General features: G+C 41.0%; 1 protein-coding gene across 2 annotated transcripts; it reads left to right on the top strand.

The window, feature by feature from the left end:
• The first annotated feature begins 5,636 nt into the window (after nt 1–5,636).
• odf2a (outer dense fiber of sperm tails 2a) lies at nt 5,637–25,919 on the top strand. Of its 2 annotated transcripts, none has more exons than XM_049604017.1 (19): nt 5,637–5,767; nt 8,087–8,203; nt 8,487–8,594; nt 8,732–8,914; nt 9,360–9,547; nt 9,730–9,871; nt 10,164–10,289; nt 11,468–11,542; nt 11,762–11,833; nt 12,007–12,123; nt 12,324–12,509; nt 13,247–13,356; nt 16,991–17,126; nt 17,346–17,456; nt 17,593–17,856; nt 18,960–19,060; nt 20,386–20,548; nt 21,417–21,542; nt 23,286–25,919. In XM_049604017.1, the coding sequence occupies exons 1-19, from the start codon at nt 5,765–5,767 to the stop codon at nt 23,454–23,456; spliced, it is 2,499 nt and encodes an 832-aa protein (XP_049459974.1). In that variant the 5' UTR covers nt 5,637–5,764; the 3' UTR covers nt 23,457–25,919. The 2 variants fall into 2 exon arrangements, with proteins under 2 accessions (XP_049459974.1, XP_049459975.1); XM_049604018.1 differs by having other exon boundaries at nt 20,512–20,548.
• The last annotated feature ends 847 nt before the right edge of the window (nt 25,920–26,766 follow it).

Here is a 26,766-nt window from a genome sequence, read left to right on the forward strand (position 1 = left end):
CAAGGCTTTTTTCTCTGCTCTGCTGCCATCGCAGAGTGTTCAAAGATATTTCAAGTGGTTCATGTCTTGTAACCTGATTTAGCCTTATTGAATATGTTGTACACTGATTTCTGATTTGTTTTTTTTTGTTTGTTTTGTTTTGGGGTTTTGTTTTTTTTTTTTGAGAATTTGGGGAACCAGATCATACCCTCATTGCATTCCTGGACCCATATGGGTTTTTTTGTTTTGTTTTTTTTTTTATTCCCATGCATAACTGAGATGTTTCAAGCAGCTACAGTGAAGTCTCCTAGCAGAAAGTGTCTCAACTATATAAATCATCATCTGTAAATACCAGTTTTTTGCTGCAGCCCCATAGAATCAGTGTTTTTTTTTTTCCCTTAAGCTGCCAATGTGCTCTTTTGTCCAACATTCATACCGAGATGTTTCACAGAAGAAGCAGAGAGACTAACACGGTTAGAGAAAATAGCAGCAGGGAGGATCTGAAGGCTGGTCTTGGGGGTATCATTTGGTGAGATAGAACCAGTATGAGAATCTACCAGAGCACAAGAAATCTACTTGTTTTTGACATGGGCACACAAGCACAAAAGCCATTGCTCCATACAGTGGACCCACATCCATGGAGAAGCATGTCGCCACCTCTTGGGAAAATGACACAAATAACTGCCGACTGATCAATCCTGTTTTCTCCCCCAGATATGCTGGGGTCATTTCTACCTTTTTATACTTGAGAAAATGTCCAAAAGATGGGTGCAGCCTTCCTTTATAGCAACATGTGCGACTTGCTTGCTGTGATTTTCAGTCATTGTCACTGTCAAATGTATTTTCAAATATTCAGTTAAAAAAATGCACTAATAATTATTATCTCTGTAAGCAGCATGTTTGTTTAGAATAGAAAGTGCCAAAGACTGGTGTACTCTTGCTTTCCCATCTTAACAATGATTGAGATCAATTATTGTATCAGATTTTTTTTCTGTGTTGCAAGATGGAGCCAATAAAGAAAAAGAAAATTCGGCTTCATTTAAGGACCAAGAAGTGTCTTTATTGTGGGACTGGGAAGGATTTAAAAATGCACTGCTTTGTTAGAATTAGTTTGTCAAGACAAGTTAAAAAATGTAGCAATCAAAGTACAGTCAGGTCCATAATTATTTGGACAATGATACAGTTGTCGTCATTTTGGCTCTGTACACCACCACAATGGGTTTTAAATGAAACAATGAATACCTGCTTAAAGTGCAGACTCTCAGCTTTCATTTAAGGCTTTTTTCAAAAATGTAGTATGAACCGTGTAGGAATTACAACCATTTCTTCACACAGTCCCCCGACTCTAAGGGCTCATAAGTATTTGGACAAACTAACATAATCATCAATTAAACAATCAGTTTTAATACTTGGTTGCAAATCCTTTACAGTCAATGACTGCCTGAAGTGTTGGACACATAGACATCATCAGATGCTGGGGTTCTTCCCTGGTGATGCTCTGCCAGCCCTTTACTGCAGCCGTCTGCACTTCCTGCTTGTGTTTTGGGTGTTTTGTCCTCAGTTTTGGCTTCAGCAAGAGAAACGCATGCTCAGTTGGATTCAGGTCAGATGATATGACTTGGCCATTGCAGAACATTCCACTTCTTTGCCTTCAAAATGTCTTTGGTTGCTTTTGCAGTTTGCTTCAGGTCAATGTCCATCTGCACTGTGAAGCATTGTCCAATGAGTTTTGAAGCATTTGGTTGAATCTGAGCAGATAATGGTGCCCCAAACACTTCAGACTTCATCCTGCTGCTCTTGTCAGCAGTCACATCATCAGTAAATACAAGAGAACCAGTTCCACTGGCAGCTATGCATGGCCATGACATAACAGTACCTCCACCATGCTTCACTGATGAGGTGGTGTGCTTTGGATCATGAACAGTTCCTTCCCTTCTTCTTTCTCTTGTCTTCCCATCATTCTGGTAGTTGATCTTTGTTTTATCTGTCCATAGTATGCTGTTCCACAACTGTGCAGGCTTTTTAGATGGTTTTGTGACAAACTCTAATCTGGCCTTCCATTTTTAAGGCTAACCAATGGTTTGCATCTTGTGATAAACCCTCTGTATTTATTCTAGTGAAGTCTTGTCTTGCTTACAAGAGCAGCAGGATGAAGTCTGAAGTGTTTGGGGCACCATTATCTGCTCAGATTCAACTAAATGCTTCAAAACTCATTGGACGATGCTTCACAGTGCAGATGGACATTGACCTGAAGCATACTGCAAAAGCAACCAAAGACATTTTGAAGGCAAAGAAGTGGAATGTTCTGCAATGGCCAAGTCATATCATCTGACCTGAATCCAACTGAGCATGTGTTTCTCTTGCTGAAGCCAAAACACAAGCAGGAAGTGCAGACGGCTGCAGTAAAGGGCTGGCAGAGCATCACCAGGGAAGAACCCCAGCATCTGATGATGCCTATGTGTCCAACACTTCAGGCAGTCATTGACTGTAAAGGATTTGCAACCAAGTATTAAAACTGATTGTTTAATTGATGATTGTGTTAGTTTGTCCAATACTTATGAGCCCTTAGAGTCGGGGGACTGTGTGAAGAAATGGTTGTAATTCCTACACGGTTCATACTATATTTTTGAAAAAAGCCTTAAATGAAAGCTGAGAGTCTGCACTTTAAGCAGGTATTCATTGTTTCATTTAAAACCCATTGTGGTGGTGTACAGAGCCAAAATGACAACAACTATATCATTTTCCAAATAATTATGGACCTGACTGTACATACAGACTGATAGTTTAATGGCACCATCAGTTTTAGTTGTTTTTTACATAATGTCTCAGAGTCAAAACAAGAATACAGATTTATCAGACATATAGGGGAGAGCGGGACACAACCTAACATGGGGTAAATTGCACCACAGACTTTTTAAGTGGTTCCACAGGGTCAATCCTTTCATGCTTCCAGCCAGTTGACCACAGAGATTGGACATGTTTCAGCACAGTTCAGTAACAAAGACTAAAACATAGCTCAGTTTTGAACTATGTAACCAACTCTCAGCAAGTGTTAGCTAGGCTTGATAAAATTTCCACATAGTGGGGTTAGTTAGTGTAACAACTAAGTCACCCATAGCACATTTTCTCTTTTTTTGCACTTTAAACTTATGTTCATTTTGAACTAATGCCCTTGATTAAATGAGATATACTTTGTATTTTTAATTTGTCAGGTATCTTATTGATACACAGTTTCACAGTCTTGTCAATATTCATACATTCAACACTCATATTTTGAGATGTGGATCAAGGTTACCCAGTCTATGTACATCTATGGGTCCAACCATTGAATATGGATGATAGAGTAACAGATGGATGGATATCTGTATGGATACCTATCCATCCCCTGATGTAGATGGAGAGATAGGTATCTACGTACATCTATCCATCAATCTTACACATGAAAAGAGAAAATAATATAATAGCCCCACTTACTATCCTTCTATGTGTTGATCTTTCCATTTATGAAGCATTGATGGTTGGATGAGGGATGTACAGATGTTTGGATTATCTATCATATATAAATCCATAAACTGTATCAACCTATAGTATATAGATAGGATTGTATTGAATTAATTTGTGTTCAACGGACTTTTCCAGCAAGTTATAACTAACTAACCCTCTGCCTATTACACTTAACCCCACCCGTGGGATACGTTGTAACATTTCACTTGTGCCACTTCTCAGTGCAATTGTAGAAGAAAAGTAAGATCTAGGAAAAATCAACAGCTGTTCATATGTAGCAGAGACATGCATGTTGTTAGAATAAAACAAAAATAATCTCAAACAGTTTTAATAACATTTAGACAAAACTAAAATGAAAAAAGGTCGTGCCCTGCTCTGACCTAACTGTTTTATAATTTTTATGCCTCTGTGCCAGCAATAGTTGTGGCCAGAGACAAATGATTTTGGGTTGTGCTTATAAACTCAGTCCCAGTCACGTGAAGGCAGTATCTCAAAAACACCTTCAGGAAATGTCTTCAAATTTGGCCCAAGTGTCAACTTGGACTCAACAATGAAGTGATTAGATTTTGGTTGTCAAAGTTCAAAAGTCACTGTGACCTTGTCTGCCTCATTCTCATGAATATCATATCCCAAGAATGCCTTGAGGGAATTTCCTCAACTTTGGCACAAATGTCTGCTTGGACTCGAGAATGACCTGATTAGAATTTAATGGCTGATGGTTAAAGGTCACTTGGCCTCACAAAACATGTGTTGGGCCATAACTCAAGAATTCATACAGTAATTATGACAAAATTGCACACTAATGTCTAATAGGATAAAATGATGACTTTTAATATCTAAAAGGTCAAAGGTCAACTTCCCTGTGACATCATAATATTCTGTATAAAGCCCCTTTCTGGCCATTACTCACTGTCATCTCTCAGGAACAGAGGGGGAGACATTTGGTAAGATACTGAATTGGTGACATTAATCTTGAATGTCCATCTTGAAACTGTGCAGATTGTATAGATCTTTTGTGCTGCCAGAGGGGCATGGAATCATCCATGGGTGCAAACTGTAAATGCAACTTGACAAGTTTTGTGGATGCATACAACTGCAAGGTGGTAATTGTAGTCTGTAGGGTGGAAGCTTAGAGCAAGGATCAGTTTGTACATTTAAATGCAGTTTTAGGAAAATAATAAGCTTGAAATGTTGTGTAAAGGGGATGTGATTGAGCAGTTCCTGTTAGTTTAGACTGCTATCTGACTTGCTAACAGTATATTTGTTAGCTAGTGTACTTAGCAGATTATTTTATTATCTATAAAATCTTGCAAAGCTTTATTTTGACCTCTGGAACATGAACTCAGCATTTGTAAAGAATACAAGTTTTTAGGCATGTTCTGTGTATGTCATGGTTACAACATCTGTAATCTGACAGCAGTGGCTGCAAGACCATGAGGGTTTTAGAGAAGGAATGGTCTACACGTTATTCCCCTTAAGTCTATGCCATAGTCAAAGTTCGTTTTGATTTTGACGACACAAAACAAATCCAATCTCTCCACCAAGTATTACTGACAAGTTCATAAATTGGTTGGCATTGTGTTTCCTTTACCAAAGACAATGCTACACTGGAAACATATTTCAAGTTAAAATATCAAACATTCTCAGTTTTATTATATTTATTATAAAACTCTTCGCGTTAAATAACAGAGTGAGAGACTAAATTAACGTGCTGGTGCTGATTGGGCTTGAAATAAGAATGTTTCTCGTGTTCTTTACTGCCCCCCAGTGGCGTACTTGAGTTACTACATTACTGCATTGAATTAGACGCCCTGCACAAGAGGTTTAAATTGAGTCTTTAAGTTTCACTTGATAGCGTGTTTTAGTGGAGAGTACCCCCATGTAAAGATTTTTAAATCAAAAACAGCTTTACATCAGCATATTTACTCAGCGGGCTAGTAGACTCCATTTCAAAACATTTTTGTACATCTTCACAACAATGTCCATGCAAAAGCGGGGATTCATCTTTACATGCTGAGTATCTTTGATACCACCACAGCTTGTTGAGTTCCGTTTGTTGCTAAGAAACGTTAGAATGGCGACTCTGGTCCAATCACGGTTGGAAAAAGATATCACGTGCTTTAAACTGGCCAACCAGAGAGACGTTAGCTGTTGAAGTTATCCAAGCCTCCACTTCAACAAACTGTTCATTAACCCACTTATTTTGCCTGCTAAACAAAAAAGGCTGTTCTGCTAATGAGATATATTTCGAAGTCTTGACGAATAGAGATTGATCTCTCATATGGTAAGACGGAGAATTTGTTAGTCAATTGCATAGTGTTGTCGGCTAATGAGCTAAAGCTAATGTCAGGCTAATGTATACAGTTCTTGCTAACCTACGCTGGCTTTTGATTCAATCTTTGAGACTGACACACCCACAATGATCATCTAAAGCTGTCGCCAAAATTTTAATCTAGGTAGACTAAGTAGGTATAGGTCTAGGTATGGGTTGGAATCGACGTTACTAGCCTTGATTGTTCGTGTAGTACAGGTTAGATTTTACTTTAGTGTCATTGTAGTTAGATAAGCTAGTGTTTGCTGCTAAATTCTACTTTATTTTCCCTTATAGTTTTGCTTACTGTATTCCACAATATTGGATTCTAGTCAATTTCATGAAATAAATCAGAAGTCACCCTTAAATATACAACATACACTTAAAAATGACCAAACATCTTTACCGTTCCTTGTGGTTTTGCCATTGAAATTTTGCCTTCATCCATGTTTGATATAACGATTTCACTTTTATCTCGCAAATATACCCCCAGTAACTCCTGTAAATATGCTGTACTCCAGAAAACGTAAACAGAGGAAAAGCTGGAATATAATGAAATTAGGGCTGCAATGGTATGAAATTGTCATAGTATGATAACCTTCTCAGAAGATATCGCTGTTTCACGGTATCATGGTATCACGGTATTACAGAATTAAATTATTATCAGTCAGAATGACCCTGGAAGGAATGAAAACCGTAGGCTTACTGTTGGTTATACACACGATTTATTACTACAATTGAAACTTTAAACATTTGTTCATGGAAATATGTGTAAAAAGTCTCCCTTTTGAAAATAACTAAAATATAGGGGAGATTCTTTACGTCAACTGTTATATCATGATATATTCTGAAACTGGTATATAGCTGCAACCCTGAATGCCGCAACCCTCCCACCTCCTCAGAACTCATTTCATCAGTTTAACACTATTTTCTATTGAGAATTTTGTTGTGAAATCAATTGAGGGTCCACGAACAAAGACATAAAAATAAATCAATAAGCAAACCTAAGATAAGTTAAAATAAACAGAAGAGATAACCAATATGCAAACCAGTTAAACTTCAAAACAACATACAGTAATAACAATTTATAACAGCGAAAAGTTGAACTACAGGTTGATAAACATGCTATGGAGTAGATGTATATAGTTAAAAGTTTTAATTCTCCATTACGACTGGAATTGAAATAAGGCATCTAAACAGATGTAAAGGTGACAGAGTGCCCAACTTTAAGGTCTTTTGCAGATTAATCCATGTATGAGGTACACTGTAAGAGAATGATATTTTTTCCTAGTTAAGTTCTCATGAGGGCGGCATGGTGGTCTGGTGGTTAGCACTCTCGCCTCACAGCAAGAGGGTTGCCGGTTCGATCCCGGGCGTGGGAGCCCTTCTGTGTGGAGTTTGCATGTTCTCCCCGTGTCAGCGTGGGTTCTCTCCGGGCACTCCGGCTTCCTCCCACAGTCCAAAGACATGCAGATTGGGGACTAGGTTAATTGGTAACTCTAAATTGACCATAGGTGTGAATGAGAGCGTGAATGGTTGTCTGTCTCTATGTGTCAGCCCTGTGATAGTCTGGCGACTTGTCCAGTGTGTACCCTGCCTCTCGCCCGATGTCAGCTGGGATAGGCTCCAGCCCCCCCGCGACCCTCAAGAGGATGAAGCAGTTAGAAGATGAATGAATGAAAGTTCTGATGAAGGGAGTGTGAGCGAGTACTGAGATTATGTGAGCTCAGAGTTAAAAGGGATGAAATATAGGGTTGGAGCATCTGTATCAAAGCTTTACAGATGAATAAAAACCAATGCTGATCCCGCCTCAGCCAGATGTAGCCAGCTGACCTTTTGGTAAAGATCGCAGTGGTGGGTGCTATATTATCACCAGTTACAGTATGAACCTCAGGACTGAGTGGTAGATAGCATACAGTTCTTTTTCTGTTTAGAAAAGGGAAAGCCAAGAGAAAGCCAATAGAAAGCCAAGTATTGTTCTCAGCTTAATTAGTGTTAATATAACACTGTAATATAGGTTATTGTCCAGCTAGATACCAAAGTATTTACATTGTGGCACTCTCTCTATGAATGTGCCATTGTGCAGAATGAATATTGAAAGATTCAGTATGAGTAGCCTTGGTGAACAGCATCCATTTGATTCTGTCTGAGTGTAGACCTACTTTATGGTAATGTAGTTGTAGTTGAAGCAAATCAAATGACAATTGCAGAGATTCACTGGCTGATTGTGCAGATGCTGCAGAACAATATAAAATTGTTTTATGGATAGTAAACACCATGTGTTACCACCAGAGGAAAGCAATGAGAACACGGTCAAGTTCACCTCCAATTCATGTGCATGTCAACGATGCCACACCAGTCCATGTGCATGTGAAGAGCCAGAGGACAAGTCTTGCCAGGACACCTCAGGTGAAACATCTGTTTTACCCATGTTTAGACTGTCTGTCAAAGTGATGTTGTTGTTTTTACTGTTTTTTTATTGTAAATGTGCACCTTTTGAAGATGTGTATCTTCTTGATCTTACTCTTCTTGTTTTCTGAGCAAAATTTATGACATCTTTTGAAGCTCTTAACACTCCTCTGTGTATATTTATCCAATAGATAGATTTTCCTATCTAAGTGTATATCTATGCAGCATAAAGGCCTAACAGACTCAGTGACATGCTTCTGCACACTCTGTTTTAAACGGAAAGACCAAGGTCGACAGAGGAAACCTCCGCCCTACAGCCAGAGTCAAAACTCGAGTGCCATGGATACCACCAGGAAAGGCCTCCATACGGGATGCTTCATACAAGTGGGAGGTAATACATCTTAAGGAAAATTACACCTAAATCCCATCCTCTGTAAGATTTTGAAAATATTGTTTTTTGTCTCAGTGTTGTGAAAGAGCTCATCCAGTCAAAGATTTAGTGTAACTGAAAGTATAATTTGCACCAAGGGGCCAACACACTGCCTTGAGATCACACCACCGCTCCCTGAACCAGGACTTGAACATTCCCAGTCTGCACTACATTTAGCTGACCTCACATCAGAGGAAGAAGAGGGGCTGCATGGAAGAATCAGTCAGTATGAGAGGAAGATTGAGCGCTTACTGACTGAAGTTAGCACTCTAAAGAATGAGGTCAGGTTTTTCTCTGTTTCCTCTTTGATCTGGGCAGCTCTGCATCACATAAATCATTTAATAAGTCCTTATCAAGCTTAAAGGTATATATTGGCCTTATGTATGTCTTTTTAAACATGTTTCATTGTTTGTGTAAAGGCAGACAAGGACTTGAAGGGACTCAAATCAGTGATTTTGTTTGCATCATATTAGGATTATTATTAGATAGCTACAAATTGCGTCACTCTGTGGCCCTAATAGCAAATGTTCAGTGTCTGGGTTGATGTTTTCATTATTTAGATTGATTTCAATTAAATACATCTTATTTATAAACATATTATTGCCACACCGTGATGTCAGCTGATGTCAGAAAAAGCAGTGAGCTATTGAATACACAAAGACCCTAGTAACATATTGTTTGTGTGTTACTATCTACATGTATGTTCGCACATCTGTACGGTTGCAGGTGGAACTGCGGAAGCAAGAGCAGCTGCTGGAGCGTCAGTCGGAGCAGCTAAGTGTCTCCCAGCGGGTGATCGTGGAGCAGGAGGAGGAGCTGGCTGAGGTGACCAAGGAGCTAGAAGAGACTGAGCGGGAGAATTCGCGATTACGCCAATCCATGGAGAAGATGCTGGTGGAGATGGACCACAACAGGCAAATATACTTAACACTTTTACAGTGCTTAATGTGAGAAAGGGTGGACAGGAAATCTTTAGGATAAATGGATCAATAGCTTAGAGATTAATGTAGTTATTCATATAAGACATTTAAAGAAATAAAAACATATATCCTTTACTTTTGGACAAATATCCTGATGGTTGAGCTTGTCCTTCCAGACAAGACGGGGACAGTGTGCAACAAGACAAAGATGCTCTGCACAGAAAACTGATGGAGGCTGAGTTGGATGGGACAGCAGCTGCCAAGCAAGTCTCAGCTCTGCGAGAATCTGTTTCCAAACTGTGCGGTGCTGTTGGCACTGTGAGTATTAACTCAATATTTTTGTCTGGTCCCGTCATGTCCAACAGTAGGAACTCTAGAAAGCAACAAACTGCTTTTACAGTCCAGGGGACTTGGTAGGGTTAAACAAGTTCTGACTTCATGACTTTCTCCGGAGCAAAGAATTTTCTACTTGTCATGAATGGCCAGAATTAGTGCTTATATTAAATGATGTCATTCATTCATTGTTTTGTCAGAATTCGTTCCCACAACCTTCTTTGGGTAATCCTCTGTATGTATTTGTCCCTGTCTATCTCTCTGTCCACTGGTGAAGAGGCTGTCTGGCTCTGAGTCTGAAGTCTTGGCCCGTCAGAAGGAGCTGCTTCTACAGAAACTTGAGACATTTGAGGCCACAAACCGAACTCTGCGTCACCTTCTCAGAGAGCAGCAGGGGTCCCAGGTACTGTGTGTGATGCATCTTCAAAACTCTGTCTCCATCTGCTCATACACTAGGGAGTCACATTTTGAACTCGATACACAGGGAACACTGGGTCATTTGGATGTGTGATTCTAACTGAACTATTTTCTTATTTGATTTAATCAGCCACAGACACATTTCTGTCCCATATTTGAATGTCATGGTGCTTTTAGAGGAAGAACAATCCGCGGTGACTGTGTGTTTTTGGCTTACACAGTATATTAATTGCCTGACTAATCAATATAAGTCAGTACACTTCTTTAGACTGCAGCAAAAGCACAATTAAATTTCTTCAAAAATTTCAAAAAAGCTTAGCATACACTGTCTGCAATACAAGCAGCCATGTTGAGGGCATAGTCACTGTGATATAAATGGTGGGAAAATGCCTCTGACAGTTGACAAACATATGTACACCGTCTCATGGTATTATTGACATATTGCCCACTTCAAGGGCCTCATCACAGAAAAATATCCTAACTGCTTGACCTATCTTATCCTAAGCTTCAAAGATAGGAAAAATCCCATCTTCCTATTACAGAAGCAATTCCTAAACTCATGGTTGTGTCCTAACCCATCTCAGGTCTCCTATATTATCTGAACTTAAGAAATCCTAACTAACTGTAAATGTGATTGGATGGATGGATTTAGATTATTATTGATTATTTATTAATTATTAATTAATTGTCTTGGCAGCTGATACATACCTATGGTCTGGGAAATTTAAAGCGTCATCATACCATTTGTCTAGTGCTTTAATCATTATATTTCAGTCTTCATGTTGTTCCCCATCCTTATTGTCATAGCCAGAAAGAGCTAACAAAAGTGCAGCTGCCATTTTTGGCAGTTATTTTGAACTGAGGACAGCGTCTATGCCATCCTAACTTAGGATTCCTAATTTCTCAAGGTATGACACTTCTGCAATAGCTAAATGCACCTGGGAAACATGTTTCTGCAATACCAAAAATCCTAAATGTCATTCTAAAGTGAGATAAGACAGAATCGTAGAATTTGTCTAAGGTAGTTAAGACATTTTAGAAGTTTCTGGAATGAGGACTCTGGTCTCTAAATAGCTGTCTGTGTGATTTCCAAGAACAACACGCAGCACATATTTATTTAGCATTATTAACTTTCATGCATTTTTGTGGACTGTGTTTGAGCAGATGGAGTCACTCCGAGTGTCAGAACAGAGAGATGCATTACTCAAGAGACTGGCGGACACAGAGGCAGAAAATGCTGTGAGTGTGATAAAAGCCTAATAAATCTACTTTATTTAATTTTAATTGGCCATAATGTTTTTTCAGTTGTTTTTTTTTCTTCTTTAGACAGGCTGATACCTGGGATATATTTTACCGATGTATTATGGGCTTTTTTGTCTTCCTGTTAAACACAAAAAGTTTTCTGTGTGTATGAAACATGCCCTATAAATGAAGCTTGCCTCACTTTTCATTTTACAGCATCTTGTCGTGAAACTTCAAGAGAAGGACAGAGAGGTTAATGAACTCTCCAAACTTTTAGACACTGAAAAGGTACTGTGAACACAGCTGTCAATATTTGTGATGCTTTTTACTGTAAATATGATTCTGTCAAACAAACAGCACCATCTCAGAGGCATTTCAATATTTAGTTACAGTCTGCAGGTTAAACAGAATACACTTTTTCTCCCAATGTCCCTTATTTCTGCTGTATTTTGGGAATACAGGACAATGCCAGGAGCACAACTGAGTTGTCCAAGAGTCTGGAGTCAACAAGAGCTCATTTACAGGGACAGCTCCGAAGCAAAGAAGCTGAGAACAACCGACTTACCTTGCAGATAAAGGTCTGTCATGGGAGCTGTCTGTGCTAACATGTGCCATCATGTGTAATTATATATTGTTGTTGATGTGTATTAGAATTATGTAACTGGTAACTTATGTTTCAATATGTCTGAACTGTTGTCTGATCCTCTGCTCTACAAATAGAGGGAACAAACATTGAACCCAGCTGTAATCCTTGGTCTTGTTCCTTCCATTGATTCAGAACCTGGAACGAGCAGCCAACCAGCAAAAGGTGGAGATGGAGCATCTGACTGAGCAGCTGGCAAGGCTGAAGCAGCAGTCCAGTGCAGATCGAGAGGTTCTGAAACGAGCCACGCGGGCCCAGAAACAGCGAGCTGAGCGCAGTGAGGACACGGCAGGACAACTGAGCGTCCAACTGCTGGACATGGTATGGCTGTGCCGCAGAGCAGGAGGGCTGTTCTACTAAAGCTTAACATTAATGCCATGCACAGAGATTTTGCTGGGCAGGTGCTTAAGTGGGGAAAAAAGGGCACCCCTTACACATTTTTTTGCACGCACAAAAAAAATTGCGCACGTCAAATGCATGCCAGGTGGTTTCTATCTGCCAGCACCAAGGGGTTTCTTGAGGCCTAAGTACATACAATATATTTGTGCACACTAATGAGCGGGGGAAATGTCTGTCTAAATGACTTATGAGATGTCTAAATATCTATACAATATACACCTAGCAGCTGCTACACATACACATTCACTTTCTGCAATTATCATTTATTTATATCAGGCAACAACAAGGAAAACACCACTCAAATGCAGTTGTTGGGCAAGCAACAAAATTGAGAATTGATGCCATGTGCCAAATTTAAAAACTAAAATGTAAAATAAAATTAAAAAAAAAATCATCTTGCAAAAAGGGCATTTATCTAGACAGAGGGCAAAAGGACAGGTGCTTGAGCACCACCTGGGGTCTATCTTTGCATGTGTCTGCTCATAACATCCTCACAAGGTGCTTTTGTTAATTGTTACATTACTGGCCATATGTTAGGTATTTTTCTTGCCACTGGTTGTTTCAAGTCCCATCACACAGCGTCTCTTCTTTTGCATTGCTAACTGTAACAGAATTCAGTAAAAACAATCCAAAAATCAATTTTTATTTCTTTTTAACAGGAGAAGCAGGTGGTCAATGCGCTGTCAGCAGCTGAGACCTGGCAAAGTCGCCATGCCCAAGAAGTGAAAGAGAAGAGTAAACTGGAGATTGAACTGTCACTGTTGAACAGGTAACTACGCTCTGTTACGACTCCAGCTGCAGACGAGTGCGTCTGTCGTTAGGATAATCAGACACTGTGGAAGTAAAAAATTTGGCACTAATTTAAGTTTGCATGGGGAAGTTATTCACAGCTGAAAGCTAAATAACGGCATGCAGGGGAGTGATAGCTGTGGTGACCATTTGGAAAATGATAAAACCATCCTTTTGAAACTTTTCAAATTTGCAGTAGTGCAGCAAAGTCAGTTTCACAAAGACTTACAACAATTAATTAATTAGAATAATACGAAAATTAAATAATAAACAGTTATTCTTATTAGTATTTCACTCATAAGAGACATAATACAATGGGAAGTACGATGGGAAGTTAAAGGAGCAATAAGCGAAATCATTTCACCACTAGGTTCGCTGTTCTGCACTGCCTGTAGAGCAAAACAAAGTGTGTCATGAGCCACTCCTCCCTCTACCTCTGCTCTCCACCCCCCACCCCACTCGCCTCCTCTGTGCCAGTGAGTACCGCAGCATCTCCACGGACTATAAAACTGATGACTTACTTATGACTGACTTATAAACTGATGATAATGTCCGGTTTTCCGTGTGTGTGTGTGTGTGTTAGAGTGTGGCACGGGCCGCATATTTCTGTCCGAACCCAAACCGAGCGCGACATTATTTAATGACCAAAGCACTGAACTTGTGTCACACAGTGGTTACAGGCTATTTAATAGGCTGGGCGTGCTCAGTGGACAGGGAGACCTCTGTATTTGAGACGGGAGTGGGAGGCGGGAGGTCCGACGCTTCTAGTGAGGGGAGAGGGAGAATAGGAAAAACCTGTCTCCCTTTTTTATTTTCAGCGTTTAATCAAGGCGGAGGCGGGCAGCTGGAGGTCCGAGACTTCCAGAGAGGGGAGAGGTAGAAACAAACAGCCAGTGTGTGTCTGTGTGTGTTATGTTCAGGTGTTGTCACGTAAATAACAGTGCCCAGGCAATAAACAGGACAGACAATAGGATTTTATTTATTTTTACACTACATTTTAACTGAAAGCTGACCGAATCCAACCCGAGCCTGAATACAATTTATAGCTACATTTCTGACCAAACCCGGCCTGATCTGTCGGGTACTGTCGGGCTCGGATCGCCACACTCTAGTGTGTGTATGTGTCCCTATTGGGGCCTATCTCAATTTCTGTCTTTGAGAGATATTATTTTGTAATATAACTGAATTTTCTATCCATACATATAAATTTTAAATATATTAAAATTATAAGGCATCTTTGAGTAAACTGCGAGTATCATTTAAGTAGGCTATGCCGTGGCCGGCCGAGTGTCCTGTTTTTTGGAAATCAAAATATGGTCACTCTACCTTAACTCACTCTCGGTCTCTGCTGTGTTTAGCTATTTCCCTGCTTTCCTGTTAGCGTTAGCACTACTCGGCTGCCACGCTAAAGCTCCAACTGAGCCGGGAGCCGGGCTCACGGTCTCACGGGGAAGAGTTGGAACGTTAGCATGGCAGCTCATTAGTGCTAACATCCCCGTGCTTCTCCGCCAGGCTCAGTGAGTCAGAGCTGAGAAGCGTGGGGACGTTAGCGTTAGCAGTAGTCGGCTGCCATGCTAGCCAAAGCACTGGGTTTGTGTCACACAGTGGTTACAGGCTATTTAACAGGCCGGGCGTGCGCCATAGGTGCTCAGCTGCGGAGAGGGAGACCTCCGTGTTTGAGACGGGAGCAGGAGGCGGGAGGTCTGACGCTTCTAGTGAGGGGAGAGGGAGAAATAAAACAAAATAAGATAAAATAGGAAAAACCTGTCTCCCTCTTTTATTTTATTTTCAGCGTTTAATCAAGGCGGAGGTGCCATGCTAACGTTCCAGCTCTTCTGGAAGAGGAATGTTAGCATTAGCTCCCAGAGTTAGCACTAGAGCTACTACGGCTACTGGAGTAGCTTGCAGCTATGGAGCGCTTCTACCAGCTCTTCTAGTCACTGAGCCTCACCTCCATTTCAGCAAATATATTACAATTATTATAGGTACCATCATCATTGAAGTAGGCAGGGGAATAGCTAAACACAGCCGCCAGGCTGCCTGCCAGGCTACATTTTACAATGCTAATTGCAAATGTTGGCTGGGCTCCCGGGCTACTCACCTAACACAACTGTAACGCCTGACCCATTGCTGGGACCGAGCCGCTAATAACTCAAGCTCCGGACATTAACCCATGCTGTGATTGTAACATTAAATTTAATTGAATCGACATAGCGACATGTGCTTAACGTTACTGTAACACTAATTAAAACAGACATTTGACTTTATGTTGTACCTGTCCAGGAGAAGAAGAGCTAGCCCCTCTAGCTCTTGCAGTGCTCTCCACCTTGGAAATGCAAGGCCAATGTTAATCTGAGTTCTGTCCCTTTCTTTATCCGACAACTTCTTCGCCAACAACCGTTGTTTCTTAAGAGGTAATGTCAGATCCTGGTTGTCTTCAGGTGGACGTTCCGCTCTCTGCCATTTCATTCTAAAATACGCGCTGCCATTGCTCACTGGCTGTAGCCTTTTATAGGGAGGGAGGGCCAAGGGCTCCGAGAGGAGGAGGGGGGGTTCACATGAACGTACATGAATGCGCAGCCGGACCGGCTTGTACACAATGGGCTGGAGATCAACACAGAGAGAGGGTGTGTGAGGTCATGCTATAGCCTACTCCAGATGAAATTACACCTCTAGTTCTTCACATAGCAATTTTTTAATTCCTTCAATCTAGAAATGATGAATTTCGCTTATTGCTCCTTTAAAGAGATATGAGAGGAGAGTGACATCATTATTCTAAGGGGGTAGTGATGTTCTTCAGGAATACTCTTGGTCTGTACTGAATACTGTGCCGGACAATGGTGCAGTGGTTAAGAATTGGCGCCTCACAGGGTTCCTGGTTTGAACCCAGGGGTGGGGGAGCCCTTCTGTGCTGTGTTTGCATGTTCTCCTTGTGTCAACGTGAGTTTTCTCTCGGTACTCCGGCTTTTTTCCACAGTCCAAAGACATCTAAAGACATGCTGTAATAGTCTGGCGACCTGTCCAGTGTGTACTCCGCCTCGCGCCCATTGTCAGCTGGAATAGCCATTAACCCTGTATGGATGTGAATTGATTATTATGATTGGTGTGTGGCATTGCTCAGGTTAAATCCTTTGTAAAGCATGACCAAATACATACAGAATTCTCTGAATGAATGCCATAGAAATTTCACAATTGCTGACATTTTGCTAACATCTGATGTTATTCTGTTTATCAGAAATCAGTTATTTTTTGCTGCTGTAAAACAGTAGTTGCCAGTGGCTGCACAGCACAACTTGCTATGTAGGCTAAAAAGGTTGAAGAGGATTGGATTCCAGGTAAACTGCTGTTTTTTCATGAGTGTTAAACTACGTTGTATGTGGTATTGGATTGGTGCATAACCATGTGTACTCACATATACCCAATCCAGCATTTAAAGCAGTATCAGAGGCATTTCCAATACTAGTATCATTATCAGAATAACTCTTGTCATGAAATCAGTGTATTGGCTGAACTACAGGGGAAAAAAAGACTATCTGAGATGCAATAAAAACCCTAATGAGAACATTTCTTCAACTGAAACTCAAATCTGACAGCTGTTGTGTTTCACGATGTAGCCGTATAGCAGAGCTTACGGAGCAGCTGCAGGGTGCAGGGGATAAAGGCAGAGCAGAAAGAGAAGCCCTGCTGGATCACCTGCATGAACTGACCAAAGAGAGCACTGCTGCCAAACTGGAGAACCAGTCCCTCAAGGTGAAACACCCAGCAGTCCACAGAAAGCTGTAATTCACTTTACACTGGGGATGCATTTATTAAATGGACCTCCTACACATCCATTCAACTTTTGTGTCTTAGATAATGTCCCTCCTGTCCCCATTTTTTTATTAGACTTACATTGCCTTATATTACATTTGGAGGAAGGACATTGTCTTTTAATTTGAGATCTGATGACATATCATGTGTTCACGTCAGGCTACAGCGTCTGCAGTGGAGGAGAAGCTGGCCTTGTCTCAGTCAGAGCTCCTGCAGGTCAAAGCTTCAATCCAGCAATATGAAAGCCTGCTGGACAGCTATAAGATCCAGGTATGAAGCATACTGCACTATTAGGAGTGCAACAGTATGAGATTGTGATGGCACAGCAGATTACAGTCCTGTTGACAGTGTTAATGTTCATGAAGTCTCAAGCCAGTTTTTCTTTCTGTTAACTAACGATGTGCAGGTCGGAAAAACCCGGGCTGAAGCAGATGAGTACCGTGCTCGGCTGGCTGAGGCGGAGCAGAAGGCCCAGGCAATGCGCGGGGAGCTGGAACAGGAAATAGAGGAGGTGCGCAGGGATCTGCTGGGGCGGCTGGCAGAGCTGGAGCCTCTTCCTGAAGTCTTACGACGCTCTGAACTCCAGCTGCAGGAGGCTCAGGACAGGGAGCGCAACCAGGAGAGGCGCAGCATGGAGCTCAGCACAACCCTGACTGATCTCCGAATGAAGGTCACAGCAGTCCTATATATGCAAGCCCAGTTAGCATCACAAAATAAGGATTTCAATTCCAAGTTAAAGTGCTAATTTGAAAATAAATCAGATATTATAACACTGATTTTGAGAAGATGATCATTTAAACAGTGGAACCATACTACATTTTTCATTGTAATTTGTAACACCCGCTCAGACTTAGGTGAACATTTGCTGAATTCTTATGACACCAAAGATAACTGTTTTATGGAACTAAAAACAAACTAAGTGCTATATTTCAGAGGTGTGAGTAGGTCACACATAAGCAAGTCACAGGCAAGTCTCAAGTCTTAACCTTCAAGTCTCAAGCAAGTCCCAAGTTACTGTGGTGAGACTCAAACAAGTCAAGTCAAGTCGCTGCTACAAGTCAAGCAAGTCACAAGTCAAGTCATATGAAATTCTGATAATCTTGTCAAACATAGCTTTCTAGCTAATGTTTCACCAGCCAATAAGCTTACAAGTTAGCAAAAGAGATACATTGACACACCTTTCAGTGTGGCTTTTGTAGTGGCAAATAAAGTTGGATGTCATCAAGTCAAGTCCTTTCAAGTTATCTCTCTCAAGTCTTAGTTAAGTCTCAAGTCATTAATATCAAGTCAGAGTCAAGTCTTTTATAATTGTTATTCAAGCAAGTTCTCAGCAATTGTGTCAGACTTTAGTCAAGTTGTGTGACGCAAGTCCCCTACTTTCAGCCCAGACAAAGGTTATTTCATTGGCAAATAAAAGACTTAAAACATTTTTATCCATAACACAAGCGAGACTAATAAGTGAAAGGAAGTCATAGGATTTATGGGAAATGGGTGGCTTAAATTTCAAATTAGTAACACTGAAAGCAACATTGGTATGTGATCAAGGCCACTATTAATGTCCAACAAATGTATTGTTGAGATTCACCTTTTGCCAAGAAATGTCTTTCAGCTGACATTAAAAACTATTTTTTAGGTACCACATCAATCTTGCTAGAACTTATAGTCAAACTACACACATGCAGTTAGTTTAAGTAGCAGATTTACATAGGACACCAAATACCTGGATATACAATGAAAGTCATGTGATAAAGGACTCATCTTGTGTTGTATTAGGTGGACACCCAGGGCAGCCAAGTAGAACTTCTGAGGCAGAAGAACAAGGTGCTGCTGGAGGAGAACAGACAGCTTCAGCAGCGAGTGGAGAATTTGGAAAGGTCAGTCACTGCTTATGGTTTTGTCTACTGGCACTACCTTTGTTCAGACCAAGGGTTTTCAGCATCTTACATTGTAAAAAAAATTAAAATTTAGACTGTGTCCCTCTTCTATTTGTGAGTTACATTCACTCTTACAGTCAATTTAGAGTCACCAATTAACCTCGCTGGCATGTGTTTGGACTGTGGGAAGACGCCTCTTCTATTTGGAACACAATCATGCTTTAAGTTTTAGAGCTACAGTTTCCATAGTTTGGAAACTTTGGGGGATGTTAAAAGAAGGCATTACGTTGCAATGGAGTGAGTGAGCTACTAGCAGTTCCTGTTTGCAGTGTACCCATGGATGTACTGGACAAACACAGGATAACATTCTGGGGTGAGGCCTTACATCCTGTATCACCCTATGTTGTGTGCCTGATGCATGCTGACATTGGCTCACCTTGGGTCATCTCGTTACTTTTTGAATAAGTTAGCAAAACTGTAACCTAAAAAGACAACAACAAAAGTCTTGGCTTAACCCCAAGATTAAACCCAAAGCATACCTCACCCTTAACTGGCTGGCTGCCAGGGCTTATTATTTATATAGAACTAATGTAACTCACCCTCCATCGTGAAAAACTCATGAATGCACACTCAGAGCACAGGCTGAGCGGGGCTGTCATGAAATGTACATGGGAGAAGTTTGCCTAGCCGAATTACTGTGAGAAAGCCCTCTCTGGCAGAAGTCTATTGACTTTAACCCCAACCAAGATTTGTGTGGTAACCTTAACCAAGAAATCCCTTTCTGTAAGAAAGCCTTCCTGGCAAACTTCTCCCAACAGGTCAAGGAGTTTGCCAAAGTGTGCGCTGCTTCTTCCTGCTGTGCAGTGATTAGGTTGAGAGAAAATAGTTCCTACATTTAACTATTCAAAACAAGGTCTGTGGATTATCTTGAGTAACAGGGCCATGATTTCTGGAAAGGGACATTGCTGTTTAGTTTTTCAAATGTATTTCTTTGGTGCTTTGAGCATCGCAAGCTGAGCGCCATTTAGTTCCATTATATCAGAGAGGAGGCAGATAACTCCAACACTCTGCAACTCATGCCAAAACAATATAGATTGATAAATAGCACTACAGGTAAGAGGAAGAAATACAAATTTTTGATTTTAGGTTGAATTGTCCCTTTAAAGCTACACAATAATGTCATTCTCGAACAGTTGTTGGCCTCCTAAACATGGCTTGAAGAAAAAAATGAAATTATCTTAATGATGTGAGTCAGTGCACTGGTTAACTGTTTATTCTGACTGTTCATAGTTGTTGTCACTCTTCTGTTTTGTGTCATGTTGCAGAAAGCTGGAGGAGGCTGGCAGTCAGAACAGCGACCTGCAGGCAGTCATTGCCAAACGGGAAGACACCATCCACAGTAATCAGCTCCGTCTGGAAGAGAAAACAAGGGAATGTTCCCTGCTCAGCAGAAAGCTGGAGGAGGCTCTGGGGGATGCTCGCCAACAGGTCTGAAACTGAACATTGGTCAAACAAAGTGTGTGGTTAAAGGATACAGTAGTAGATCATCATTTGCACTGCATCAGGAAACATTCAGTCAGACCTCTGCATTGACGCAAAAGGAGTGTAGATGCAGAGGTTCTTTGACAAAACATAAAAAGCAGCATTGTCCTGCAAAAAATTGTGAACCTGAGCCCACATCCACTTCCACTGAAGTGGAAAGCCTCTGCAGCGTGGGTGTGTACTAAGTAAGTAAAGTAAGTAAAATGTATTTGTATAGCACTTCTCACAGAGAGAACTCACAAAGTGCTTCACAGGATTAAACCACAAACCAAGAATACATACATTCAAACATACAGAGACCCAAAATGAAACAGCAGCAGTTGTTGCAAAACTAAATCACTTAGGACAAGTTGAAGAATGCCTGCCTATACAGGTAGGTTTTAAGGTGCTTCTTAAAAACTTCAACAGATGCTGCAGCTCTCAAATTCTGTGGGAGGGCATTCTACAATCTGGGTGCAATGGACTCAAAGGCCCGGTCACCTCTAGTTCTGAGCCTAGTGTGAGGAACTGCCAACACGCCGTGGTCGGCTGACCTAAGTGTCCTACTAGGAGCGTATACATGCAGCAAGTCAGACAGATACTCAAGTGCCTGACCATGAAGGGCTCTATATGTTAAAACAAGGATTTTGAACTGGATCCTAAAGCTGACAGGAAGCCAATGTAGGGAGGCCAGGACAGGGCTGTGTATAGTTAAAGTGAGCTTGCATGTCTTGAGGTACATGTTGTTAGGTGCATATTGGGATATATCAGTTATGTACTATTTGCCACCCACTGTTGCCCCAGTAATTAAGTACAATGTGTCATTTGTTTCCAGATATCAGAGACCAGAGGACTTGCTGCCACCAAAGAACGCTCCACCCAGTCCAAGATACTGGAGCTCGAGACCCAACTTAGCAGGACTAACTCAGAAATCAACCAACTGCGACGCAGCAAAGAGGAGGTGAAGGCCCACAATATTAGTTTACTTAAAGGTATAGTTCGGAATTTTGAAGTGGGGCTGTATGAGGTATTTATTTGTAGTGGGTGTATTACCTTCAGTAGGTGGTAGTGTGTGCGCCCCCAGTTTGGAATAGCAGGCAAGAGTCCCACCATTACATTGCCGTGGTCAGGGAGGTGACATCAAAACATACTGTCACATACAGTCACCTTAAAAGAGACCCACCTAAAAAAATCAGTATAAGTCTAAGTGGACTCTATATTGAGAATTTTTTCACTGCTTCACCTTGCAGTCAGACAGCCCTTTTCTTTGGCACTACATTTTCCCAACCGCAAAACTTCTGTATTACTGCGCCACTGCTGCTGCGCATTTTATTCCTATTTTACTCTGTTGAAGTTACATAGTACAACATAAAATGTTGTAGGCTATGGTTCATAGCATAGTTCAAGTATCTCGGGGTCTTGTTCAAAAGTGAGGGTAAAGTGGAGCATGAGACTGTTAAGCGGTTTGGTGCAGCGTCTGCAGTGATGTGGGTGCTGCACCAGGCCATCGTGGTGAGGAGGAAGCTGAGCAGGAAGGGGAGGCTTTTGAATTACTGGTTCATCTACGTCCCAACCATCACTTATGGTCCTGAGCTTTGGGTAGTGGCTGATCAGGATGCCTCCTGGGCATCCTCCGTTAGAGATGTTCTGGGCACATCCCACTGGTAGGAGGCCCTGGGGCTGACCCAGAACACGCTGGATGGATAACATATCTTATCTGGCCTGGGAACGCCTTGGGGTCCCCCAGGAGGAGCTGGAAAACGTGGCTGGGTTCTTTGCTTGGCCTGCTGCCCTGAGAGCTGGCCCTGGACAAGTGGATGAAAATGGAGGGATGGATGGATGGATGGATGTAATCAGAGCCAAAAATTTACTTTGAAGACAAATCGTTATTAGGCTCTTCTGGTTTTGGACGTTTTTCCCCATTTTATCTTTGGAAAACTGAAGAAGGTCTGCAAGACACCAGCTCTCAGTAAGGCAGGGAGCTGTGGATGGTTGGTGATGGAGAGCTTGCAGACTGGATGTGAAGCACTAGCATCCTCTGATCTGATTCAGAAAGAGCCTGTTGTTATGTTGTTACCAAGTCCCACACATGGCAGCAGTAACGTTAGCTCTCCAGGTCTGTGATCATGCATTTACAGTTCACAGTCAGCTTCTGCTTGCTCTGGGCTAGGGGTGTTCCTGGTGACTAATTTCCCTGTCAAGTAAAGGAAAATTTTAATTAAGACAAGACAACTGGTCTGAAAAAAGGAAAACACTCTGAAAACAGTCAAAATTTAGCACAATTTATTGTTAAGTATTTGAACATTGTCCCCCAAAAATATTGTGTGCATTAAGAGCCCTTTGAAGCCTTTAATCGCTATCTTCAACAACCATGTCTGATTCTAAACGCCGCTGAACGAGACACGACACCCAGAAGTACTTTTAATCGTTAAGACGTTTAATCTCGCGCATCCCTACTCTGGGCCATCACTTTCCACAGGAGGCTGTTTTAAGGTTAACCCCCGTCCACAGCATTGTTTTGCTGAGCTTCCCTGCCTGTTATTGTAAACTGGGGGTGCACAACCACCATCTACTGGAGGTAATATACTGACTATAGATAAGTACCTCATACAGCCCCACTTCAAAACTCCCAAACTAACCCTTTACAAAGTGTTGGCATCAGCTGTGTTAGTAGGTTTGTAAGGTGTTTATTTGTGATTCTCAGGTGGAGCGGCGGTACCAGAGCCGACTGCAGGATGTGAAGGATCGCCTGGAGCAGTCAGACAGCACCAACCGAAGCCTGCAAAACTATGTCCAGTTCCTCAAAGCCTCATACGCCAATGTGTTTGGAGACTTGGCCCTCGGCAGCTCACTGCGTGCCCCCTCACCCATCTGACATCCTGTCTGTCAGAGGTGTACTACAAGCACACATTCCAAAACAGTACAATGGTATGAGCCTGTTACTTTAAGATTTGCTAAGAGCTGGAGGCTGTAAAGATGACGTGCTTGGTCAGTTGCCTGGTTGCTTGTGTCATTCCATTTTAAACCAGTTGGGTGAAGAGCAGCAGTATCTACTAACTGCGAGTGAGGTTTTTAGAATGTAAGACTTGTCTCAGTAAACATTTGATTAGACCTGAATTGGTAGACAATGTAACAAGGATACACATCTTGCTTTGCCTGGGGGGTACTTTTGCAAAATGACAGGTGGTCAGGGGCCAGTCACAAAAGCCCCGCACAGGTCAGGTTTACGCAGGGGTGTTTTCTAGATTTGAGGATATCTGGAGCTTAACCTGGACCTCTGTCAGAGTCGGGGGACCCTCCCCTGGCACAGTTTTGATTAACAAGCTCTATTTTAATTTTTTTATGCACCCTGGCAGCTTATTTATATAAAAAGTTTTTTAAAAATCCTATTGTCAATCAACTTGTTTTCATTGTGAATTAGAAAATGACTGGGGGGCTACCCGGCACCCTTTTGCCGGCTACATTTGTCCCACGGGCCAAATCACTGCAATATAATATGTCATTAGATTAAAAATTTTAAAAAAAATCCAAAAAATGATGCTGTTTTGTTTGAATAATGCCAGGCAAGTGGGGCAAAATAAATAATGTTGTGACAGTTTGATTTAACATGTAGGGTCATGTATTCCAAAGTTACCCTACTTATGGCCCACTAATATTTTTAAATTGTACTGCATTTTGTAATTTGGGGAACTGACATGGGCAGCGTAGGGCGTTCAGTTGGCATCCAGAGTGCCAGTGCACACTTTGGTCTCATTTTAACTGCTCTGAAAGTAGAGCATGGTAGTTTGAATGTCCTGAGCATTCTTTTTTTTCCAAACAAATTAACCAACGGCACAATGGAACTTTGGGCTTTCACTCCCCCACTGTGTCCAAGGACTGCTGTAAGTAGTATAATTAATTTTTGAAGTAAAGTATGCTATACATTTCTGTTTATGTTAAAGGTTGTGAGTGGTAATGAAAATCTTATTATGGGCACTTGAAAAGTTATGGAAAAATTTTGGAAATTTGTCCATGAACATGTGCAGGAACAGGGGAGGAGACTAGGGCTCCACAACTTACCAGGCATAAAGCAAATTATAACATTGATATATTATAGGCTGGGTTTCGAGTGTGCACTGCAAAATGTACAGGTGTAGAGAATTGTGTACGGCCAGCATCTCACCTCAAATTTTGATACTGAAACAAATGTACATCAACTATGCCCATCTGGGCTTTTATAGTGTATAAACTAATTTGGCTGCTTCACTACTATTCTGACTGCATACCTGTTGGCATATTAAACCACAACTTCTTACTATGTAAAAGGAGATATAAGTTACACCTTATGTTGCTTTTCCATATGTTTGGGATACTCAGGCCATACTGTGAACAGCTGTGATAAGAGGCAATACTGCGATGCAAGTACACATAATTTTATGAAAGGACACAAAGTTAAAAAGTATTTTTTACCCTTATGACATGCTAAACGTTTGATGGTTCACACAAATTGCACCAAGCACCTGTGACTTGCAGCCCTTCATCTATCCAGCTCACTCTTGCTGCTGTTTTTACCATTCCTTTCCGCACCATTCCATTATAAAGCCTTGCAAGTCGGCACTAAGGCACAAGTCTCAGGCACTAATCTCAGTGATGAACAAAAGGAGCCTTACTGTACAGTGTTTACCCCACTGCTATGCAAAAATGAGTCGTGACAGACTGAACAAAAGCTGCTGAGGTTCAGCAGAGTAATTGCATAATCATTTGTTTTCTTGTTTTTCCTATATGCTTTATGATTTCATCAGAATTTCATGTTGGATCTTCAAGACCAAATATCAACACTAAATAGTCGTGTATATTCGGACTTATCAAAAGTTTTCAACATGATGGCGCCTTGGAGCTTTTCAAATTAAATGTTTTTTCTGCCGAAATATATGATTGGATATTGAAGTATTTTACATGCCAAACCCAATGAACATTGCTCATCTTCTTTATCCAGCCTTCACAGTATCCTTTATTTTCAACCTCAGCTAGTCATGACATAAGGTAATGCGTCTAATGTCCAGAATTATAAGACTCCATTCTGTACTTGTGCTGCTGTATACTAAAACTATTGATTTATTTTTTACATTTATACAACTCAAACAAAGCCATCTATGATGCATTATGTGCTGAAATGTATCTACGCTCTTTGATTGTATGGAGCTGAAAACATTGGTGCTATCGCTGTCCTTTGGCTGGTACAAGACAGTGTGTGTCAAAATAGTTATTTTTGGTTTACAGATTGACATGCAACATTATTGAAATCAATAGTTGTTTAATAACTGAATTGTTTATATCCACTATGGGTAAATTAAAAGCATCAATAAAACAACAAAATGTTTTTCCACCTTTGTCAAACTGACTGATGATTGAATGCACTTGTCGTTTTCTCATCTCTTTTTTTTTATGTCATTGTTACACAAAGGGTACAAATTGCACTTTTTGGTGTTGGTCCACTGGCATTGTCTACAATTAGTGACTGAGTTTGTGGGGCTGTTTTGTCGTGTTTGTCATCCATAGAAGCTGTCAATCATCACAACTGCTGTCGTATTATCCTGTAGCAGTTTGTCTATGAGAAGCCTCATCACACCAGTCTTTGTTGAGTTTAGCTTAAAAAACTTGTTGAAATTTACAAAGTTTAAGTGAATTTAACAAAAAATAGTCAGTTTGAAAAATATAGGTTGAAGTCTCCCTTTAACAACTAAATGTCAATTTTTACTTCACATTAGGAGAGAACAGTTAAAAATGGAAATGATGCAGGCAAAATAATTCATCAACCAATTTGTAACAGCTCATGAACAGATGATGTACTGTCTGGTAAATCCTTGTGGTAGTCAGCTGATAGAGAGGCTGCTGAATGTATTACTTCACGCAGACAACACTGGTGGTTATAGAAGGATCATGTATTCACTTTGCAGCTCAGTGTTGACTGATACTCACTGAAAGCCAGTTTATTGGTACAGTTACAGTGCATTCTGCATCAGCAATATTGTCTGAGACTGCAGGGATAGGAGCACCATGTCTCGAGATAACATTAAAACACCCAGCCCTGCACTGACGAGCACTAATTCTATTATGCATGACTAACAGTGTGCATGAGCAGCAAGCAACAAGTCTTTTTGTCCTGCCTCATTCACTATTTGTCTTACAAAGTGTAATGTTATTCC

This window comes from Epinephelus fuscoguttatus, linkage group LG18 (assembly GCF_011397635.1).
Source record: "Epinephelus fuscoguttatus linkage group LG18, E.fuscoguttatus.final_Chr_v1".
NCBI lineage: Eukaryota > Metazoa > Chordata > Actinopteri > Perciformes > Serranidae > Epinephelus > Epinephelus fuscoguttatus.